General features: G+C 33.5%; 1 protein-coding gene across 7 annotated transcripts in view; it reads left to right on the top strand.

Annotated features, from left to right (window-relative positions):
- Positions 1–17,939, top strand: part of LOC150095460 (MYG1 exonuclease) — a 160,198-nt gene that overhangs the window by 118,228 nt on the left and 24,031 nt on the right. For all 7 annotated transcript variants that reach the window (XM_090410743.1, XM_090410746.1, XM_090410744.1 and 4 more), the window contains one exon: positions 4,725–4,906. In XM_090410743.1, coding sequence (XP_090266869.1) covers positions 4,725–4,906 — 182 coding nt within the window. The remainder of the gene's footprint in view (positions 1–4,724; positions 4,907–17,939) is intronic.

Here is a 17,939-nt window from a genome sequence, read left to right as displayed (position 1 = left end):
ACAAGGATATATATTTTTCCTTCTGTTATTCATTATCTATATGGATCACATTATGAAGGAAAGTGGTGTTAAATCTGATATCAAAATTGGCGATGTTAATGTTCAGCTCTTTGCTTTATGTGGATGATGTTATTCTTCTAAATAATTCTGTTACAAGTCTGCAAGATTCCCTGACCAGATTGAATAACTGTTGTAATAGATATGGTATGATAGTCAGCAACAAGACAATGAAAATAGGCAGAAGCATTGAAAATATCAACTGCACTGTGAATGGAGAACCTATAGAACAAGTAAAACATTTCAGCTACTTAGGCATGATTTTTAGTGAGGATGGTAAATTAAGTATGGAAATAGACAACGGAATCAACAAAGCTGGTGTTAATAATTGGTGGATTTTTATATAGATATATATAGGATAATCATATATATTATCTTAAATATTATTAATCTTACCATAGAGATGATCTCTGTTTCTAACGATTATTTTTTTTTTATTCCAAGTGTTCCTATATGTTATTATATGCATAAGGGTTCACTCCAATTGGTGCAATGATCTTAACTCTTTCTTTCAGAATCCAAATAATCATTGACTCAAGACCAAATACAAAATAAACACATTTAATAAAACAAAAACAATATATATACACTTCAAACAATATTACATAACTAACTACAAAATTAATTGGATCCAAGGCCTTTTTAAATAAACCTACACTTAAGACTAGACTAAACACTTTGTTTGCACAATCACAAAATGTTCATAGCCAGTTTCTTTCTCTGTCAAGGCCCTTTTCAATAGATATATGATTCTATTCTTCATTTTTACACGATCCTTTCTCATCACTTATGTAACACACTTTAATTCTTCCTGACTTAATTCTGTCTCTTTTCTTCAGTAGAAATAATAGTCAGATCTGGCGTCCTTAATACAGATGAAACTTCCTAATCAGAGTTTTCTCAAACATTCCTTTAGAACGTAAATAGCAAATTCTTCTTTTATTCACTAAATGCTTATTTACAGTCTTAATTCTTCCAGTAAAAAAAACTTACAGTTCTACGATTCCCTTTTCGGAATCTACTATTAATCTTTCAATTAGTGTTTTCTCCAATATTCCGTTTAAAACACATATAGCAATATTTTCCTTTTATTCATCAATACTTATTCCACTTTGAAACTTAATAGTTCCACGATTCCTTTTTCGGAATATACTATTAATTTCTTCTGACTGTCACTTAAAAAACTTAAGTTCCTTCCGAACCTAAAAAGTAGCTGGCCTATGTTCTAAATTCCCTCCGAATGCTCTCTTGTTTACAGCCGTTATTCGCATACCGAACGCTTTCCTTGTCAGCTGTCAATCACACATCTAACCTCTCGGCGAGCATGCGCACTCCGTGGCAAATGAGAAACTAAGTACTGTATAATGGCTGACACGTTGTCTCCGTTAGCGATAAGAGAATGTCCTCATAAAACACAAAACTTAATATTTCAAACCATAATAAATTTGTTTAAGCAGAAGTAAAACATGAACAAGTAAAACATTTCAGCTACTTAGGCATAATTTTTAGTGAGGCTGGTAAATTAAGTATGGAAATAGACAATGGAATCAACAAAGCTGGTATGGTAGGAAGTCAATTAAATAAATTGATATGGAATAAAAGAGAAATTAGTCAAAACACTAAATTAGCTCTATACAAGACAGTGTTCAAACCAATTTTAACTTATGGATCTTTCATACTGGGTCAGAAGTAAAACACTTGACCAAAGACTAGAGACCGCAGATATGAGAGTTCTGATTAGAGGCGTGAACAGATGGGATCAATGGCAAAATCATATTAAAAACGAGGATAGAACTTGACATTGTTAGCATCCAGGAATGTGTTCGCTGAGCTAATCTCAAGTGGTATGGTCACTTAAACAGAATGGGCAAGGAATGATTAGCAAAACAAGTGTTCTCTGCTAGGTTGCATGGAAAAAGACCCAGAGGAAGACCATGATATAGGCGGATTGATAGTAAAAAGTGCCTTAGAAGACAGAAATATGAAATCTATTAATGTTGGAGGCAAATTGTAGATAGTTAGTAATGATGTAAATTTTTCATGTAGTACACTCATATCCTGTACAACCCCCCCCCCCCCTGAGGGTACATGTCAGGAATTTGATGATGATGATGTACAGAAGAAAATTCAGAACTGTAATATAAGCTGGCCTGGCCGAGCGGTTAGCATATCCACCCTCTAGCCAAAAGGTTTCGGGTTCGAATCCAGCTGCAGACTTGGATTTTTGTGATTGTCTGTGAAAATACTAGTGGTAGTGGTGGGCGGTAGATGGGGTTGGTGTAGTTGTGGTTCATGGTAGTTGGTGTATTGTGGGTGGTGGAAATAGAGAGTTGTAGAGTAGATGCTCACCCTTGATGAGTCTTTAGACTTCCTTTAGTTGTCAAATAATGATAATAATAAAATATCTCATATGATTCAATTTTAAAGTATGGATATATCACCAGATTTAAAAATGCAGATTTATATAATTTCTTTATTTCATGTTCTTTACCTCAGGTAATCTCTAACATCAAGAGAAGCTTTGCTGTGTGCTGGTTGGAATACCATGGATTTTTGCATATTAGGGTTATCCAGACTTTTAATAAATAAATTCTTATTTCTTGGGATTAAAGAACAGAAGGAATAGATATGAGCTTATTGAAAATTCTTGGAAAAAATTTTCCCTTAGTTATTAATTTGAAATATTTTTTGGTTATTTTGTTATATTTTTGCCAGCTTAGTTGGCTGAGTGGTTAGGCTATATGCTTTTCAACCAGCTGGCTTCAGGTTCAAATCCTGTTGTGGGCATGGATGTTTGCGATTGTAGATGGAGATGAATTTTATGACCTGGTGTAAGACCGCTGCCCAGCTCATTAGAAACTGAGGTGGCTTGAAAAAGTTCCATGTTTGGTCTCTAGAGTAGGGTTTTTAGACTATATAGAAAGTAAAATTTAAAAAATATAAAATTAATAAAAAAAATAAAATAAAATATTAGCATACTCATGGTATGAATATATTGTAGGTTAACAAACAAAGAAAAACAAACAAACAAAAAAAAAAACTCAAGGAGCCACATTTAATAAAAATCCTATGATGATGAAACTTTTGCTTTGTTAATGTGTGTGTTGGGGGAGGGGAATTTTTCCCTATACTATGTATTCAATTTTTATTTTTGTATTCATGCCTCTTCTTTTCCGTGATGTGCTAGTTGTATGTTCATATAGATCACATCTGATTAATGCAGAATGAAATATAATTACCTATATCTCATAGAGATTTAAATATTTTATAGAAATTTTCTTAATTATTGGTTAGTTATATAACCTGGAAAAAACAGATGTTATACTTTCTAACTATGGTTTTTCTACAAAAATCACACATAATGATTTGTTGTGTGCCCACCATATAGCAAACTGGAAATACAAAAAAAAAAAAATTGTTGTATCCTGTTTTATGGACACGTAACCCAACATCTAATTAAACATAATATGGATTTTTCATATTCAGGGTGTCCCAGAAGTCCTTGGATATGTCAATAATTAATAAAAATTAGAAAAATTGGTATATTAGAGTGCGATAGTGCAATTTGCATGAAAGTGAATTGCAAGTAGGGGGATTTTTTTGGCAGGGAGAAAAAATTAAAAAAATTACTTCAAATTTTCACCGATAGAAGGTGCTGTAGTACATACATCATTTGCAAATATGTGCAAATGAGAGTTCTATAAAACACAGGGTGTACTGCTGACAGCTCGTAATGAATGCGTGCAAATTCCCAGTCAATTGGGAGTGAACAGAATTGTTTTTGTGAAAAGGAAAATGTGTTGCTGTGATGCTTATTTTGGTGGTGTGATGATTACATGCCATGAAGGATACAGAATGGTGACATTTTCGCTATTCCTGTGATTCTTGTAGCTTCCCATGCACTGCTTATGCACAATCAACAAGTCATCCACTTGTTGATTGTGCCGCTAGGGCATTCATTTACGATACTACAATGGTGGTATGGGCTTTGATAACATTGGTCTGCATGTTCGACAAATTTCCAGTTTTCTCGAAACGTTGTTTTAGAGACTGTATTCTGGCAGGAGTGATAGGACCTTGATCTTTCTTCGTTCTTATCTGTGTTCGAAACTTTCGTAAAACTTCTGCTACCAATTTCTCCACTCATGTAAGACAACTTCCAAAGTAAACATAACAACAACAAATATTTCTTTTCACAAAAACAATTCTGTTCACCCAATGACTAGGAATTTGCATGCATTCATTATGAGCTGTCATCAGTAAACCCTGCATTTTATAGAACTCTCATTTGAATGCATCTGCAAATGATGCATGCGGTACAGTGCCCTCTATTGGTGAAAATTTGAAGTTTTTTTTTTTTCTCCCATCCAAAAAAAATCCTCCTCCTTGCGATTCACTTTCATGCAAACTGTACTCTAATATACCATTTTTTTCTAATTTTTATGAATTATTGAAATATCTAGGAACTTATGGGACACCCTGCATAACTTTTGTTAGCATAAAAAAAAAAGATTTTTAATTGAATTCTTTGCTCTTTGAATCCAAACTATAAGGAAAGAAAGTTATTCTGTTGGACTAGAGGTCCAGTGGAATAACTATTTATTATTTTACTGGATATTCCTTTTTTTTTTTTTTTTTATGTTCATTATGATTATTTTTCTTTTTAGTTGGATCCCAGTGGAGAAATAATTGAATTAAAAAACGGTGGCTGTCCATGGAAAGATCACTTATTAACTTTAGAAGAGGAGATGGGTATTAAACCAGGAATAAAATTTGTAATTTATACTGATTTAGCTGGAAGATGGAGAGTACAATGTGTTCCTCTTTTCTTAGGGAGTTTTGAAAATCGGTGAGATTTTTGCATATTAATATCAATCATAGTTAAGCATTTTGTTTTGCTCTTTTTCTTTATTTCATCTTATTTATACCCAAATTTAATAAGTTGTAGATTTAGTCATCTGCAGAATCTTGCAGATTTCATTATCCTGAAACTTTCAAAAAATCTGATAACTGGATTTTGTTTCTCTCCAGCTTCTGACTCTATTTCTCATCTGGACAAATTCTTATCCTGTTCAGATCCCACAGTTATTTTGTGTGAGGCTTCTATTTGGGGAGATTCAGAAATCTCAAAAATTTGCAGCTGCATTTTACATAGAGATTAACAGTGCTTGAAAAGTTGTGTGCTGATGCAATACCATCGCCACCTAATGTATTGCAGCAGTATGTTCAGTCTCAGATCTGGTCAATTTATATAAATGCTATGGCTAATTTTTACTGTAACTACCAATGTTGAAGCAGTTGTTTAACTTTAAGGTGGGAGAGGAATTTCCTTTCCAATGTGAGGGCACTGTTTCAGTTATTTGGAGGCTCTGAGGTATTTTGAAAAAATGTGTGTTTAATCTCTAGATAAGAGTTTCTGGGTTATATATAAATATATATAAACATTTACTAACGTACTTAAAAGTATAAAAAGTACAAATATATATAAAGATAATAAACAATTCTCACATTGTTATGTGATAATTGTTTATTATCACATAACAATGTGATAATAAACAATTGTCACATTGTTTATTATCACATCCTGGTGATAATAAACAGTGTGATTGTTAAATCGGATAGCATTGTTATGTCTGGTTTTTATTTCTCATTTGTATAATGCTATCTTGATTTAATGATCACTACCCCTTCCCTTACCTTATTATATATGTTGGCCTCTGTCTGCTATCTTTAACCCTTATATATCCCTAAATCGTCTGCCTAGCACTGAGTATATGATCTTACTGCTTACCTGACAATTTCTAAATTTTGGGCCCCTAGAAAATACCTATTCCCTGATCTCTATAAGTCATCCATATTCGCTCAGACAAATTTATTTCCTGCACCAGCTTGGGCTTTAAGGACAGAGTCAAACTCAGCTTAAGGATGGCTATAGAGTATCAGATGCTACTAATATAATTCGCTTGATATCAGAAACCATAGATTTTCTTTTTGTCTGTTTGCAGTCATGCCCCTTTCCTTTCTTACTTAGGATATGATCACCAGGTTCATATTTTTTTATGAAGGGTCTAGGTCAGTCAACATGCTCAGAAAAGCAAGCATGGAAGGTAACAAACAAATTTAATGAATTCATAATCAATTACAATACAAAGACAAAATTGATATTTATGCTAGGTTAGAACTCTTACGTTTCTCTCACTTTCTCATTCTTAGATAAACGTGGATTTCTTAATCTCTACAATACTATTCCTTTAACTTATCAAATATTTAGTTTACAACTTAATAGGAGCCAGCTAGGTATTGGCACATTATTAATCTCCCTCGAGTAGGTCATGAACAGAATCTCCAGTAAATTAATAGTTCTCAGAATTCAATCTAATGGTATAGAGTCATTCACCATATAATAATTCTTCATGCTTATCCTTATTATAAATTCGAGTTACACTTTCTTTCGTTTCTGTTTAACAAGTTCTCTAAAGGGCTAGAATATGTAAAAGTACTTATCTACACTATCTTAGGTTCTTTCGGAATTTTCTCCGTCCTTCCTTCTTAAGAAGTTCTGGCTGCCTTGGTTCTGTTGCCACGTGGGAATCATGTGCTCTCCCTGGATCGGGTGCCCGGTTTCTTTACTAAGGATTTATGTCGATGCTATTCCTTACCGATGGCCTGCGTTCAAGATTTGCCGTGTTCTGTGGCGGTGACATACTGGGATTTCTTGGAGATCAGCTCTTAAGAATAAGAACCGAATCATGATGACCACTCGAAGCACACGGTGAGAATACAGGAACAAACAAAACGAGGGGGTTTCAATTCTGTGTTGCAGGTTTTATACGCTCCCCAAGAGCGCCACCTTTCCGAGTTTGATCTCTCCTTTCACCCTTCCGATTTGTCCCCGACTGGGTGACGTCACCAATCCTCATACAGGGCTTTCCAATTCCGGGAATGCACGCATCTTGATGTTCTCTTAGAGGTAGCGTAACTTAGAGGTAAACATAAATTATTGGCATTCTTTCACGTGTAGAAATTCACTGATAATTACTCTCATGTGAGCCCTTTTTGCTGACTTACAGCTAGATTAAAGTATAAACACAGTAACTACAATACAAACTACAGTTCTTATTCATAGTTAAGCTCATTTAATGGATATCTTCTGTTAGACTCTGGAAAGGTGACCTCATTTAGACTGAGGTCACCCGTTTCAGATCTAACAACATCCACAGTGCTAATTGACTAGAGTTGTAACATTGAAAACAGTGGCAGCTTGTACATAAGCACTGCCACACTGCAGCACCACAAGGAAAAAACGAAAAAATTAAATTTGTTTGTGTTTCTAAATAATACAATGCTTACAACATTATATAAATGCAATACAACATGTTAAAAGTTACAGCTTATGTTTCGACATTGATTGAATAGCTAATAATTGGAATTGTTTGATTAATGCGATTAATTTAGATTATAAAACAAATGCACTGCGATCTAACTCAGTGTCGGGATTTTCACATTCGATCAGTTGCAACTAGACTCGCTGATATTTGTTTGCACTTGTCACTGCACGTAACAAGTAAATTCGATACTGCTTGTTAAGCAGTGTCACTACAGATAAATTGCATGCTTGCACGCATTATTTCTGTGAGATACAAAATTTTTATTATTGGTGTGTGTTCGTGGTGAGGGTGAAATATTTTTGGTAAATCTTATTTTATTCTGTTAAAATAAAATAATTATTTATTTATTATAGATACGAGGCTAAATTATGAAGAGTGTCACTGTTGAAAATATGAAAAGAATTATATTTTTTCAATTATAGTTACATGAAAAAATAGAAATAAAAAATAAAGGTCATCCGACTCCAGATATTATTATTAGTCAGGCAGGAATAAGTAAAAATAAAAAATACACCAGATCTTTTAACAGTGAGGTATCAAAAAATTAAATGGCTTTGTGGTTGTGAAACTAGAAATACCTTATTTTGTTTTCCTTGTTTGCATTTTGGCATTCTCCATACTGTATGGAGTCCATACAGTATCACTGCCAAAAAGCAAAATTTTATATATGCAGCACACCCACTTAAAATTTTCACCAGTCACCACTGATTGAAAATAAAATAAACTACTTGTTACTTAGTGTGCTTATCACTTTGAGACATGGGAGGATAACTCTCATACATTTTATCAGTGATACATGACTATTTATTATTATTTAAACTTGGATTTTTGTGAAACTAAAGTTTCTTCTCCACCCCTCAGATAATATAAAAATAGCAGAACATAGGAGGTAATGGAGCTATCCATATCTCTGACCAGAAGCTAAGTTAAAAGATTAATATAAAATTTTAATTTATACTAAAGAGTGATTTGAAAATGTACCTGGTTGTATATTTTTGGAAGGCAAAGATGACAAAATATTTGTAGCCACACTTAATTGAGCTGAGAACATGCAGCAAGAGAATAGTGTTAATAATGATGCATAAAACCAAAAAATTAAACCAAGAATTGAAGACCAAAAAGAAGCAAAATATATACAGCATTTCTAGCATGTTGTCAAATGATAAACAGCACAGAACTTATAATTACTCTTCAGTATTAATTAAAATTTTATATTAGTCTTAACTTAATCTCTGGTTGGAGATATAGGATAGCTCCATCATCTTCTATGCCCTGCTGTTTTTGTATTATTATTATTTACTTATTTAATTAAGCAGTCACCCATTCCTGCCAAACTGAGTTTGGCAGGAATGGGTGACTTTAAGGCTATATATGCACTTTAATTACATTAATAGGTTTCTGAATTTGGAATGGTTCCAGTACATCTGGCAGAAATAAGTCTCATTAACTGTGTTATTGTTGATAGTGATATCTTCAAGATTGTTCGGGACACAATGGATTTGAAGCAGGAAGCAATTTTCTTGTGAAATAGGATACAAACAAATACTTAAATATAAAGAGCCAACAAGTTTCATTTCAGCGATATAAACATTAATTAAATTAAGGGGATATTAGATCCCACATTGTTTTAAAACCGAATAAGAAACTCAAGGATTGGAATCAGAGAGTTTCATGCTGAATATAGTATAAAAAACTATAAAAGCATCGGCAAATACTAGCATGAGCTGAATGCAAGTAGTCCTAGAACATAGTACGAACACGGGCAACTCGTTGCAAAGGTGGGGAAAGTTCTGATCGCTAATCTTGGTATTTTCCATAATGTAAAAACACATTTCCTAGGAAATGTATGCTGTTATTACATTATGGTAAGGAGGTCATTAACCAGACTGGTTTCAGCCTTTTTTGAGGCTTCATCAGTGAGTAGCTAGGCCAAATTAATACCAAAGGGTATAGCGAAAAGAACTTATATACTCTGCTATGCGAGTTGTCCAAAATGGTGCACCCATTAAGTTACTTAAAAATAAAGAGCCAACAGGCTTCACTTCAGCGACATAAACGTTAATTAAATTAAGGGGATATTAGATCCCACATTGTTTTAAAACCGAATAAGAAACTCAAGGATTGCAATCAGACAGTTTCATGCCGAATATAGTATAAAAAACTATAAAAGTATCAGTGAATACTAGCATGAGCTGAAGAGTGAATACTAGTGTAGTACAAACACGGGCAACTCGTTGCAAAGATGGGGAAAGTTCTGATCGCTAATCCTGGTATTTTCCAGAACTTTCCCCACCTTTGCAACGAGTTGCCCATGTTTGTACTACGTTCTAGGACTACTTGCATTCAGCTCACGCTAGTATTCGCCAATACTTTTATAGTTTTTTATACTATAATCTGCATGAAACTCCCTGATTCCAATCCTTGAGTTTCTTATTCGGTTTTAAAACAATGTGGGATCTAATATCCCCTTAATTTAATTAATGTTTATATCGCCGAAATGAAGCCTGTTGGCTCTTCATATTTAAGTAACTTAATGGGTGCACCTTTTTGGACAATTCGCATAGCAGAGTATATAAGTTCTTTTTGCTATACCCTTTGGTATTAATTTGGTCTAGCTACTCATTGATGAAGCCTCAAAAAAGGCTGAAACCAGTCTTAGTGACCTCCCTACTATAATGTAATAACAGCATACATTTCCTAGGAAATGTGTTTTTACATTATGGAAAATACCAAGATTAGCAATCAGAACTTTCCCTACCTTTGCAACGAGTTGCCCGTGTTGGTACTACGTTCTAGGACTACTTGCATTCAGCTCATGCTAGTATTCGCTGATACTTTTATAATTTTTTATACTATATTCGGCATGAAACTCTCTGATTCTAATCCTCGAGTTTCTTATTCGGTTTTAAAACAATGTGGGATCTAATATCCCCTTAATTTAATTAATACAAACAAATATACTGAAAAGAAAACTATCTAAAAAAGTTTTAATCGAGAATTAAAGTCAAGCATCTTTTGTAGTTGAACTATTAACCTAACTACACAAATATTATTTGAAAAAATGAAAGAGATTGAAAACAAAAACCAAAGCTTGGAGTCTCAGTGAAAAAATGAAGAAAAACATTGATTCAGCAGAAAAAGCATGTGGTGAAGTTTGTAAGAATAAAAAAAATCTTTATTTTATGGTGAAAAAGAAGGCCATAGCAGTCCTAGAACAGAGAAAGCATATGGAAAGTTACTATTGAATAAGTTGGCAGAAGCTCTAAGAGAATATAAATAAAAAATTTACGAGCTAACTGTCTGTAAAAGTAGTTAAACAGAAGTCACCGAAGACTGGTAAGAATATAGAATACAAAATATCACAAAGGTGGTAAAATATTCTGGAGGCTGTTAAAAAGGAACTACAGGTGATAAAGAAGGTGAGATAAAAAATAATTATAAAGATATTCTGAATGTCTGAAGTAATTACTGTGAATGATTTTTAAATGAAACCAGCTCTGACAGAACTGTATTAAGAAATATTGAAGAAGAATACAGTCAGCAGTATGTATGAATATTGGGTAGAAAAGATTAACAGAAACCTGAAATTTGGAAAGGCAGCTCAAGCAGATGATTTCCCAGAAATGCTAAAATATGGAGGTATAAAGATCTTACAGTGGCCACATTGCTTAATTCAGAAGCTCAAATTCTTAGGACCAATTTAAGGGCTCCAAACAATGGGGGGTGAGGGAATAGAGCATTCTAGCGCCTCAGGTCCTGTCTGGCTCTGGAAAAGTGTAAGTACGGCCCTGTGGAAAGAAATTTATACATAAGCTGGGTTCAGGCTAAATAGGGATTGTTGGGATCAGATTTTCACTCTGAGACATATCAGAGTGAAAAATGCATATTTGAGAAATCATGGAAATGAGGATTTGTATTTAAATTTTGTAGATCTGGAAAAAGTGTCTAATTCCTGAGAGAAAAACTATTTAAAATGCTACAGTTATATGAAGTAAATGAGACAGTTATAAAATTTGCAGAATGTGCAGAAAAAAGAAATCTAAAAACAATGAACACCCTTTTCCAAAAGAAACCTCAAAACAGTGTGATCTTGAGACACCCAGATGGAATTAACAAGAATGAAACTGATTCTATATTAACAGACAAACCATATATGGTATAATACATAAATATTATAAGCAAAGTAAGATTAAGCAAAATAGCAATAAACCTTGGAATGGAAAGACAAAAACTGATTTTAAAAAAAACTAGAAAAAACAATTCTAAAAAGTAAATTTAGAAAAAGACAGTAAAAATTGACCCAATCTCAAATATTGAAAATTTCAACAGTATCCTAACAAAAAAAAAAAAAAAGTATAAGGAATGCTGAAAATTTATCTGGGAATTCAAAAAGAGCAAAAATAGACAAGGAAGGAAACTAGATATCTTATTTTTTTTTAAAAAAAAAAAAAGAAGAAACAGGATGCACATGGTGTAAGAAACATAGAGTATACTGAAATTTGCAGAACAGTTAAAATAAGCAAAGTTATAAGACCTCTTTCCATCAATACAAAAATGATAAGAATAGAAAATAACAACAGTATTAAAAAAAATACAACTAAAAAAAACCCTTCTTGACAATGCAGGTAATCTTTATATGACAAGGTGTAAAATTTGAAAATGTAATACTGGTTATGAACAGAACAAACATGTTAGAGATTTATAGCTAAATTTTATTGAGAATTATATCCAATTATTTCCAAGGGAAAAGTAATAGAGAACTACAGCAGAGCAAAGGATATTGAAAACTACAGTGAATATACTGTGAAACATGCACTGATAAAAATGAAAACTAGAATGGTGCCTAGACCTTGGAATACTAACATATTTTTGAAAAGAAAAAAAAAAGAGATCTCTTACATATAAAAATAGTCAAATTGTATACTGAGTGTTTAAGAACAGGAAGAACCCCTTAAAAGTTTGAATAATTATAGAAAAATTATAGATCTATAACTGTTCTTCTAGTCCTTTATAACCTTTTTTACAAAAATTATAGACAACAAAAGAAAAAATATTTTTTTAATTTTCAGATTCATGGAAATTTAAAAAAAAAATTTCCATGAATCTGAACAGGCAAGTTTTAGAACATCTTTTGTTTGATTAATTGGTGTATCTTTAGTATGTTACTGTAGTTTTTTAGTGGATTTATTGTATTAGTGCATATAGTAACATAATCATAGAAATATTGTTAGTTTTTAATAGTCTTAAAAATGGCACCAAGTTAACATAGTTGCTGGTTAGAAGAACCTTTGTCCCACTGAGTAGAAACATTGTAGCAGTGATGATGATAATTTACCCAAGGATAATCTGACATTGGAAATATCCCAATTAAAAGAAATTATTAAAAAATCAACCAGAGAAGGTGGAAAAACACTTAAATTTTGAGAGGATAAAAAAAAATGATCAGAACAAGAAGAGGCAGGAAAGCACTGAACTTGGTAAGAATAATAATAATAACAATAAGCTAAGTCAATTAAAATATAAGAAAAAAGAAGTAATTTTATAAAGTAATTTCCACTCCTACTCTGTTATATGGTTCAGAAATATGCACTATTGAAAAGAAAAAAGTGAAATGCAGAAATGAGATTTTTAAGAGCAGTTAACAGATGCACAAAATTGGACCATATAAGAAATGAAGACATCAGAAGAGAGTTAGATATTTGCAATATAAATGAAGAAAGAGCATTTATTTAGGATGGAACAGCATCAGCTATCAAAAGAAGTGGATAAATACATAGACTCAAGGCTAGAGAGAGGAAGACCAGTGATCCAGAACGGGCAAATGCCTAGTCCTTGAGGAGGAGGAAATTTAATAATAGAATTTGTGTTTGCCAATAGAGTCGTTCCTTTTAGCTTCCTGGGAGCAAAAATTAAAAATGTGACAAACGTAATAGAAAAGAAAACTAAAAGAGTTGGTGGTTTTTGGTGGAACTAAAGTAGTGACAAGTATAGTATGAGAGAGAGAGACATGAGAAATAAATAATGAGAAATTGGAAGACATGAGAAATAAAAGAGAGTAAAAATTGTTGGTTTGCTATGAAGTTAAGAAGGAAGGCTAAGATAACAAATGATTCAATGTGCAGGCTGTGTAAATAAATGGATGTGTGGAGTGTGTTTGATGGCAGAAAAGACATGTATAAGAGGGATGGCCTGAACTTGGGTGGACTCAGGATTAGGAGCTTGGGATGATAATTTCCCATGTAACAGGGAATTTGAGACTATCTGGTGTGAAGTGAGGCTAACAGGATTTAATATAAGACAAAGTGCTGCAGACTTGGTGGCTCAGTTGCTGGGCACAATGGAAATGCATTGCCAAATTAAACTGATGTATACTAAACAAGTAATCATCATGAGTGGCTTAAATTATCCAACCATTGAGAAGAGAAATCTTGTGATAAGAATAAAGGAGAATTTATTGAGTTGTGAGACTTTCTTGAGCAGCATGTGAAAGAAGGAAGCTGAGGTCAAAAAGTATTAGATTTGATCATAACATCAGAAGGGTCTCACTTAAGAATATGACTAAATTACCACCAGTTGATGACAGTGATCTTGTTATACTGTCTCAGGAAGTAGCTAATTATATAGATGCTTCAATTAGGACAGGTGACATGCTGAACTACAAAGCTTTAAATTATGACCAACTCAGGAGAATACTATCTTTTGGTTCCATGGTATCAATTACTAAATGGGAAAGATAAGTGCATGGTGCATGGGAATCTTTGAAAGTGCTTAAATCAGGTAGTAGTTCATAGAATAAATGGGGTAGGAGTGAAATTGATGTGCAAACTTATTAAGCATGAGATCCATAGGAAGAAGAAGAAGGTGATGTGGAAGGAATATCATGAGAATAAGAGAGAGAGAGGAGTTATGAAATATGTAAAGCATATGTCAGAAAAATTACTGCATTGGGCAGAAAGCTAAATCAGAGTATGAAAAGAAATTGACTATGTAGGCATTCCAAAAGAATTGTATCATTATGCTACAAGTAAAAGAAAGAATGAACGTGGAAGAATAACTTTACTGAATGTGATGGTGCTCTTGTTTCAGAAGCTGATGAGATTGTTCAGTTAACGAGTGCTCACTTTTGTTAAGATATATCAACCAGGTGTATGTAACATGCACAGTGCTACTATTTTATTAGATGAAGAGCTAGAGATGCATGAGAATGAGGTTGAAGAGCTGTTAATGTTCAGTTGAATTGGTTAGGCCTTTGGCATATTTATATAACATGAGTCAGCTCAGAAAAAATACCACAGAATGGAAAGAATGTATGATAGTTCCATGGGTGGTGTAAAAACCTGTGCTTCTAACTACTCACCTATTAGTATCCCTGGAGTGGTAAAGATTTTAGAGAAGTTGCTAAGAACTTACAAAAGGACAGCATAGATTTACTAAAGGGAAGTAACGTTTTAGCAATTGGCTCATATTTTATAACAGTGTTATGGCTAAGTTGGTTAAAAGGGAATGGATACACTATGATGCTGTTGGATTTTGCCAAGTCAAAACTTTATATTCCAAACTCATATTTTTCACCTTATGCAACAGCGCTTCCCATGGTATCTATCAAATGCCTTGTTTGTCAACCATCCAGTTATCAGAAAGCAGATATAGCAGGTATGAATCTGTCAGATTTGAGGTGACTTGTGGTGTCAGTCCTTGAACCATTGTTGTTCAGTCTCTACGTTACATTAGGAAGAATCTGAACACAGACGTTCAGTTGTTTGCTGATGTTGAAACAAAGATAGGCAAGGCAATCAGGATGATACTGATATGCAGGCAGCACTTACAGAATGATTTGAATATGCCAGAAATTGGAGCAAATGATAATGTCTATCACTTCAGTGTTAGTAAGTGTAAAATTATGCACTTTAGAGTGATGAGAATTTCCACAACATACATTAGTGGGGTTATGCTACAAGAAAATTATGAGGCTAGGGATCTTGGTACTATGCTGGGTATGAATTTAAAGTTCAAAGATCATAAAGCAAAAATTGCAAATACAACTCGAGGATAATTGTGATGTTAAAATGAACCTGGACATGTATGGATAAGGAGGTCATTTTGTCTCTTTACAAGGTCTTGATAAGACTGCACTTGGGCTACTGTGCACAGATTTGATCTCCTGGTTTTGGAGGGGGATAAAGAAGAGTTACAAAGATTATTTTGGGATTATGGAGCATAAATTACTAGGACAGATTTGAGAATATATGGACTACAGACTCTAGTTAACAGGAGAGAGGAGGTGATATGATAAAGGTCTATAAACTTCTGATTGGTGTTATAGGATATAGTCTGATAAAATTTGTTATATGGAAGGTGGTTAGAGAACATGGAGGCATCCATAGAAATTGCAGTTAAGAAAGGGATAAGAGCTAGATGTTTCTTTCACAGAGTAGTGAGCGAGTGAAACAGTTTGCCTCTTGAAGTGATGAGTACAACTAGTGTGAATGAGTTTGAGACATTCTGACAGCTGATGTGGGTGAAGTATAACCTCCCTCATCATGTCCTTAACTTCCTGAAGGTCTCATGTAATAATAATAACCTACCAAAGTTTTTGACTTTCATATATTATGAAAACGCCTCTGACTCAATAGACCTATGTAATATGTTAAAGCTTAAAAACATATAGGATTAGATGATATTTATATTAATATATTAACTCATATGACAGAGAGATTCAGCAGTAAAAAACATAAATGGAAAAGATTAGAAATGAAAGAGGAGTTGGACAGGATATGATGAGAATATCCGAAAACAGATAGAGAAAGAGAACAACAGAATGGACACCAAGAACTGGTTATCGGAAACCAGGTAGACCAGTGGTAAGTTGGGATGATGAGATAAAAAGATATGGACATTTATGATGGAAAGGTGCACAAGTCAGCAAGATCAGCCAAAATGGAAGAACCATGGAGAGGTATTTGACCAGCTGTGGAATGAAGAAAACTGTTTGAATGATGATGCAGTCTGTGTTTAAGTTGCCAGTCAGCATTTAGAACTATAGAAAGTCTAGGATAATGGTTGGATATAAATCAAGTGTAAAAGAAGGTGTCACTGTCTTCACTGTTATGCATCATTTATATTGACCACATTATGAAAGGAAGAACAGATAGGTTAGAAGTAAAACAGTTGATGAAAGACTAGAGACAATGGATATGAGTTCTGAAAAAATTTTGCCATTATACCACTGGCAGAATCCTCATAAAAAGGAACTTGATATTATTAGTATTCAAGAATGTGTGAGCATAGCTAATCTAAGTCAGTATAATGACTTAAACAGAATGGAGGAGGAAAGGTTAGCAAAACCTGTTTAATGTCAAGATGGCAGGAAAAGGCCCAGAGGAAGACTAATATATATTGATGCAGTCAGAAGTGACTGCATCATTTGTAATATTGGAGTATACAAATGATACTCATTTAGAAGAAAATTGTTAATAAGAGATTAGTATTATTGTAAACATCATTATGTGAGCCAGTATACTTGAGAAACGGTTTAGAAGAATTGTGGAAGAAAAGCTTGGTGAAGAACATGCTGGATTCAGTCCAAATAGAGGCTGTCAGGATCAGATCTTCACTTTATAACAAATAGTGGGGAAATCATGGGAATATAACAAAGATCTGTATTTAAGTTTTGTCGATCTGGAAAAGGCATATGACAAGGTGCCAAGAGAGAAGCTATTCAATACGCTACAGTTATATGGTGTCAATGGGGCATTATATCAAGCAATACTTAGTCTTTATTTGAGTTGTAAGTCAGCAGTTAGAATTGAAGTAAGTACAGCAAGATGATTTAATGTTAAATCTGGTATGAGACAAGGATGTACATTATCCCCTCTGTTATTCATTATCTATATGGATCATATTATGAAGGAAAGTGGTATTAAACATGATATCAAAATTGGAGATGTTAATGTCAGCTCTTTTGCTTTATGCGGATGATGTTATACTTTTAAATAAATCCGCTACAAGTCTGCAAGATTCCCTGACTAAATTGAATAACTGTTGTAACAGATGTTGTATGAAGGTCAGCAATAAAAAGACACAATGAAAATAGGTAGAATCGTTGAAAATGTTAACTGTGTTTTGAATGAGGAACCTATGGAACAAGTAAAACATTTCAGCTACTTAGGCACGATTTTTAGTGAAGATGGTAAATTAAAAATGGAAATAGACAACAGAATCAACAAAGCTGGTATGGAAGGAAGTCAATTGAATAAATTCATATGGAATAAGAGAGAAATTAGTCGGAACACTAAATTAGTTGTATACATGACATGGAGCTGAGAGCTGGGTCAGAAGTAAAACACTTGACCAAAGACTAGAGATTGCAGATATGAGAGTCCTGAGAAAGATTAGAAGCATGAACAGATGGTATCAATGGCAATATCATATTAAAAATGAGGATATTAGGAAAGAACTTGACATTGTCAGCATCCAGGAATGTGTTAGCAGAGC

The sequence above is a fragment of the Typopeltis vanoorti genome, chromosome 20 (assembly GCF_054136105.1).
Source record: "Typopeltis vanoorti isolate ZY-2024b chromosome 20, IOZ_Tvanoo_1.0, whole genome shotgun sequence".
In the NCBI taxonomy this organism is placed as follows: Eukaryota; Metazoa; Arthropoda; class Arachnida; order Uropygi; family Thelyphonidae; genus Typopeltis; species Typopeltis vanoorti.
The sequence above is the reverse complement of the archived record's forward strand: the minus strand, read 5'-3'. Positions and strand labels throughout refer to the sequence as shown.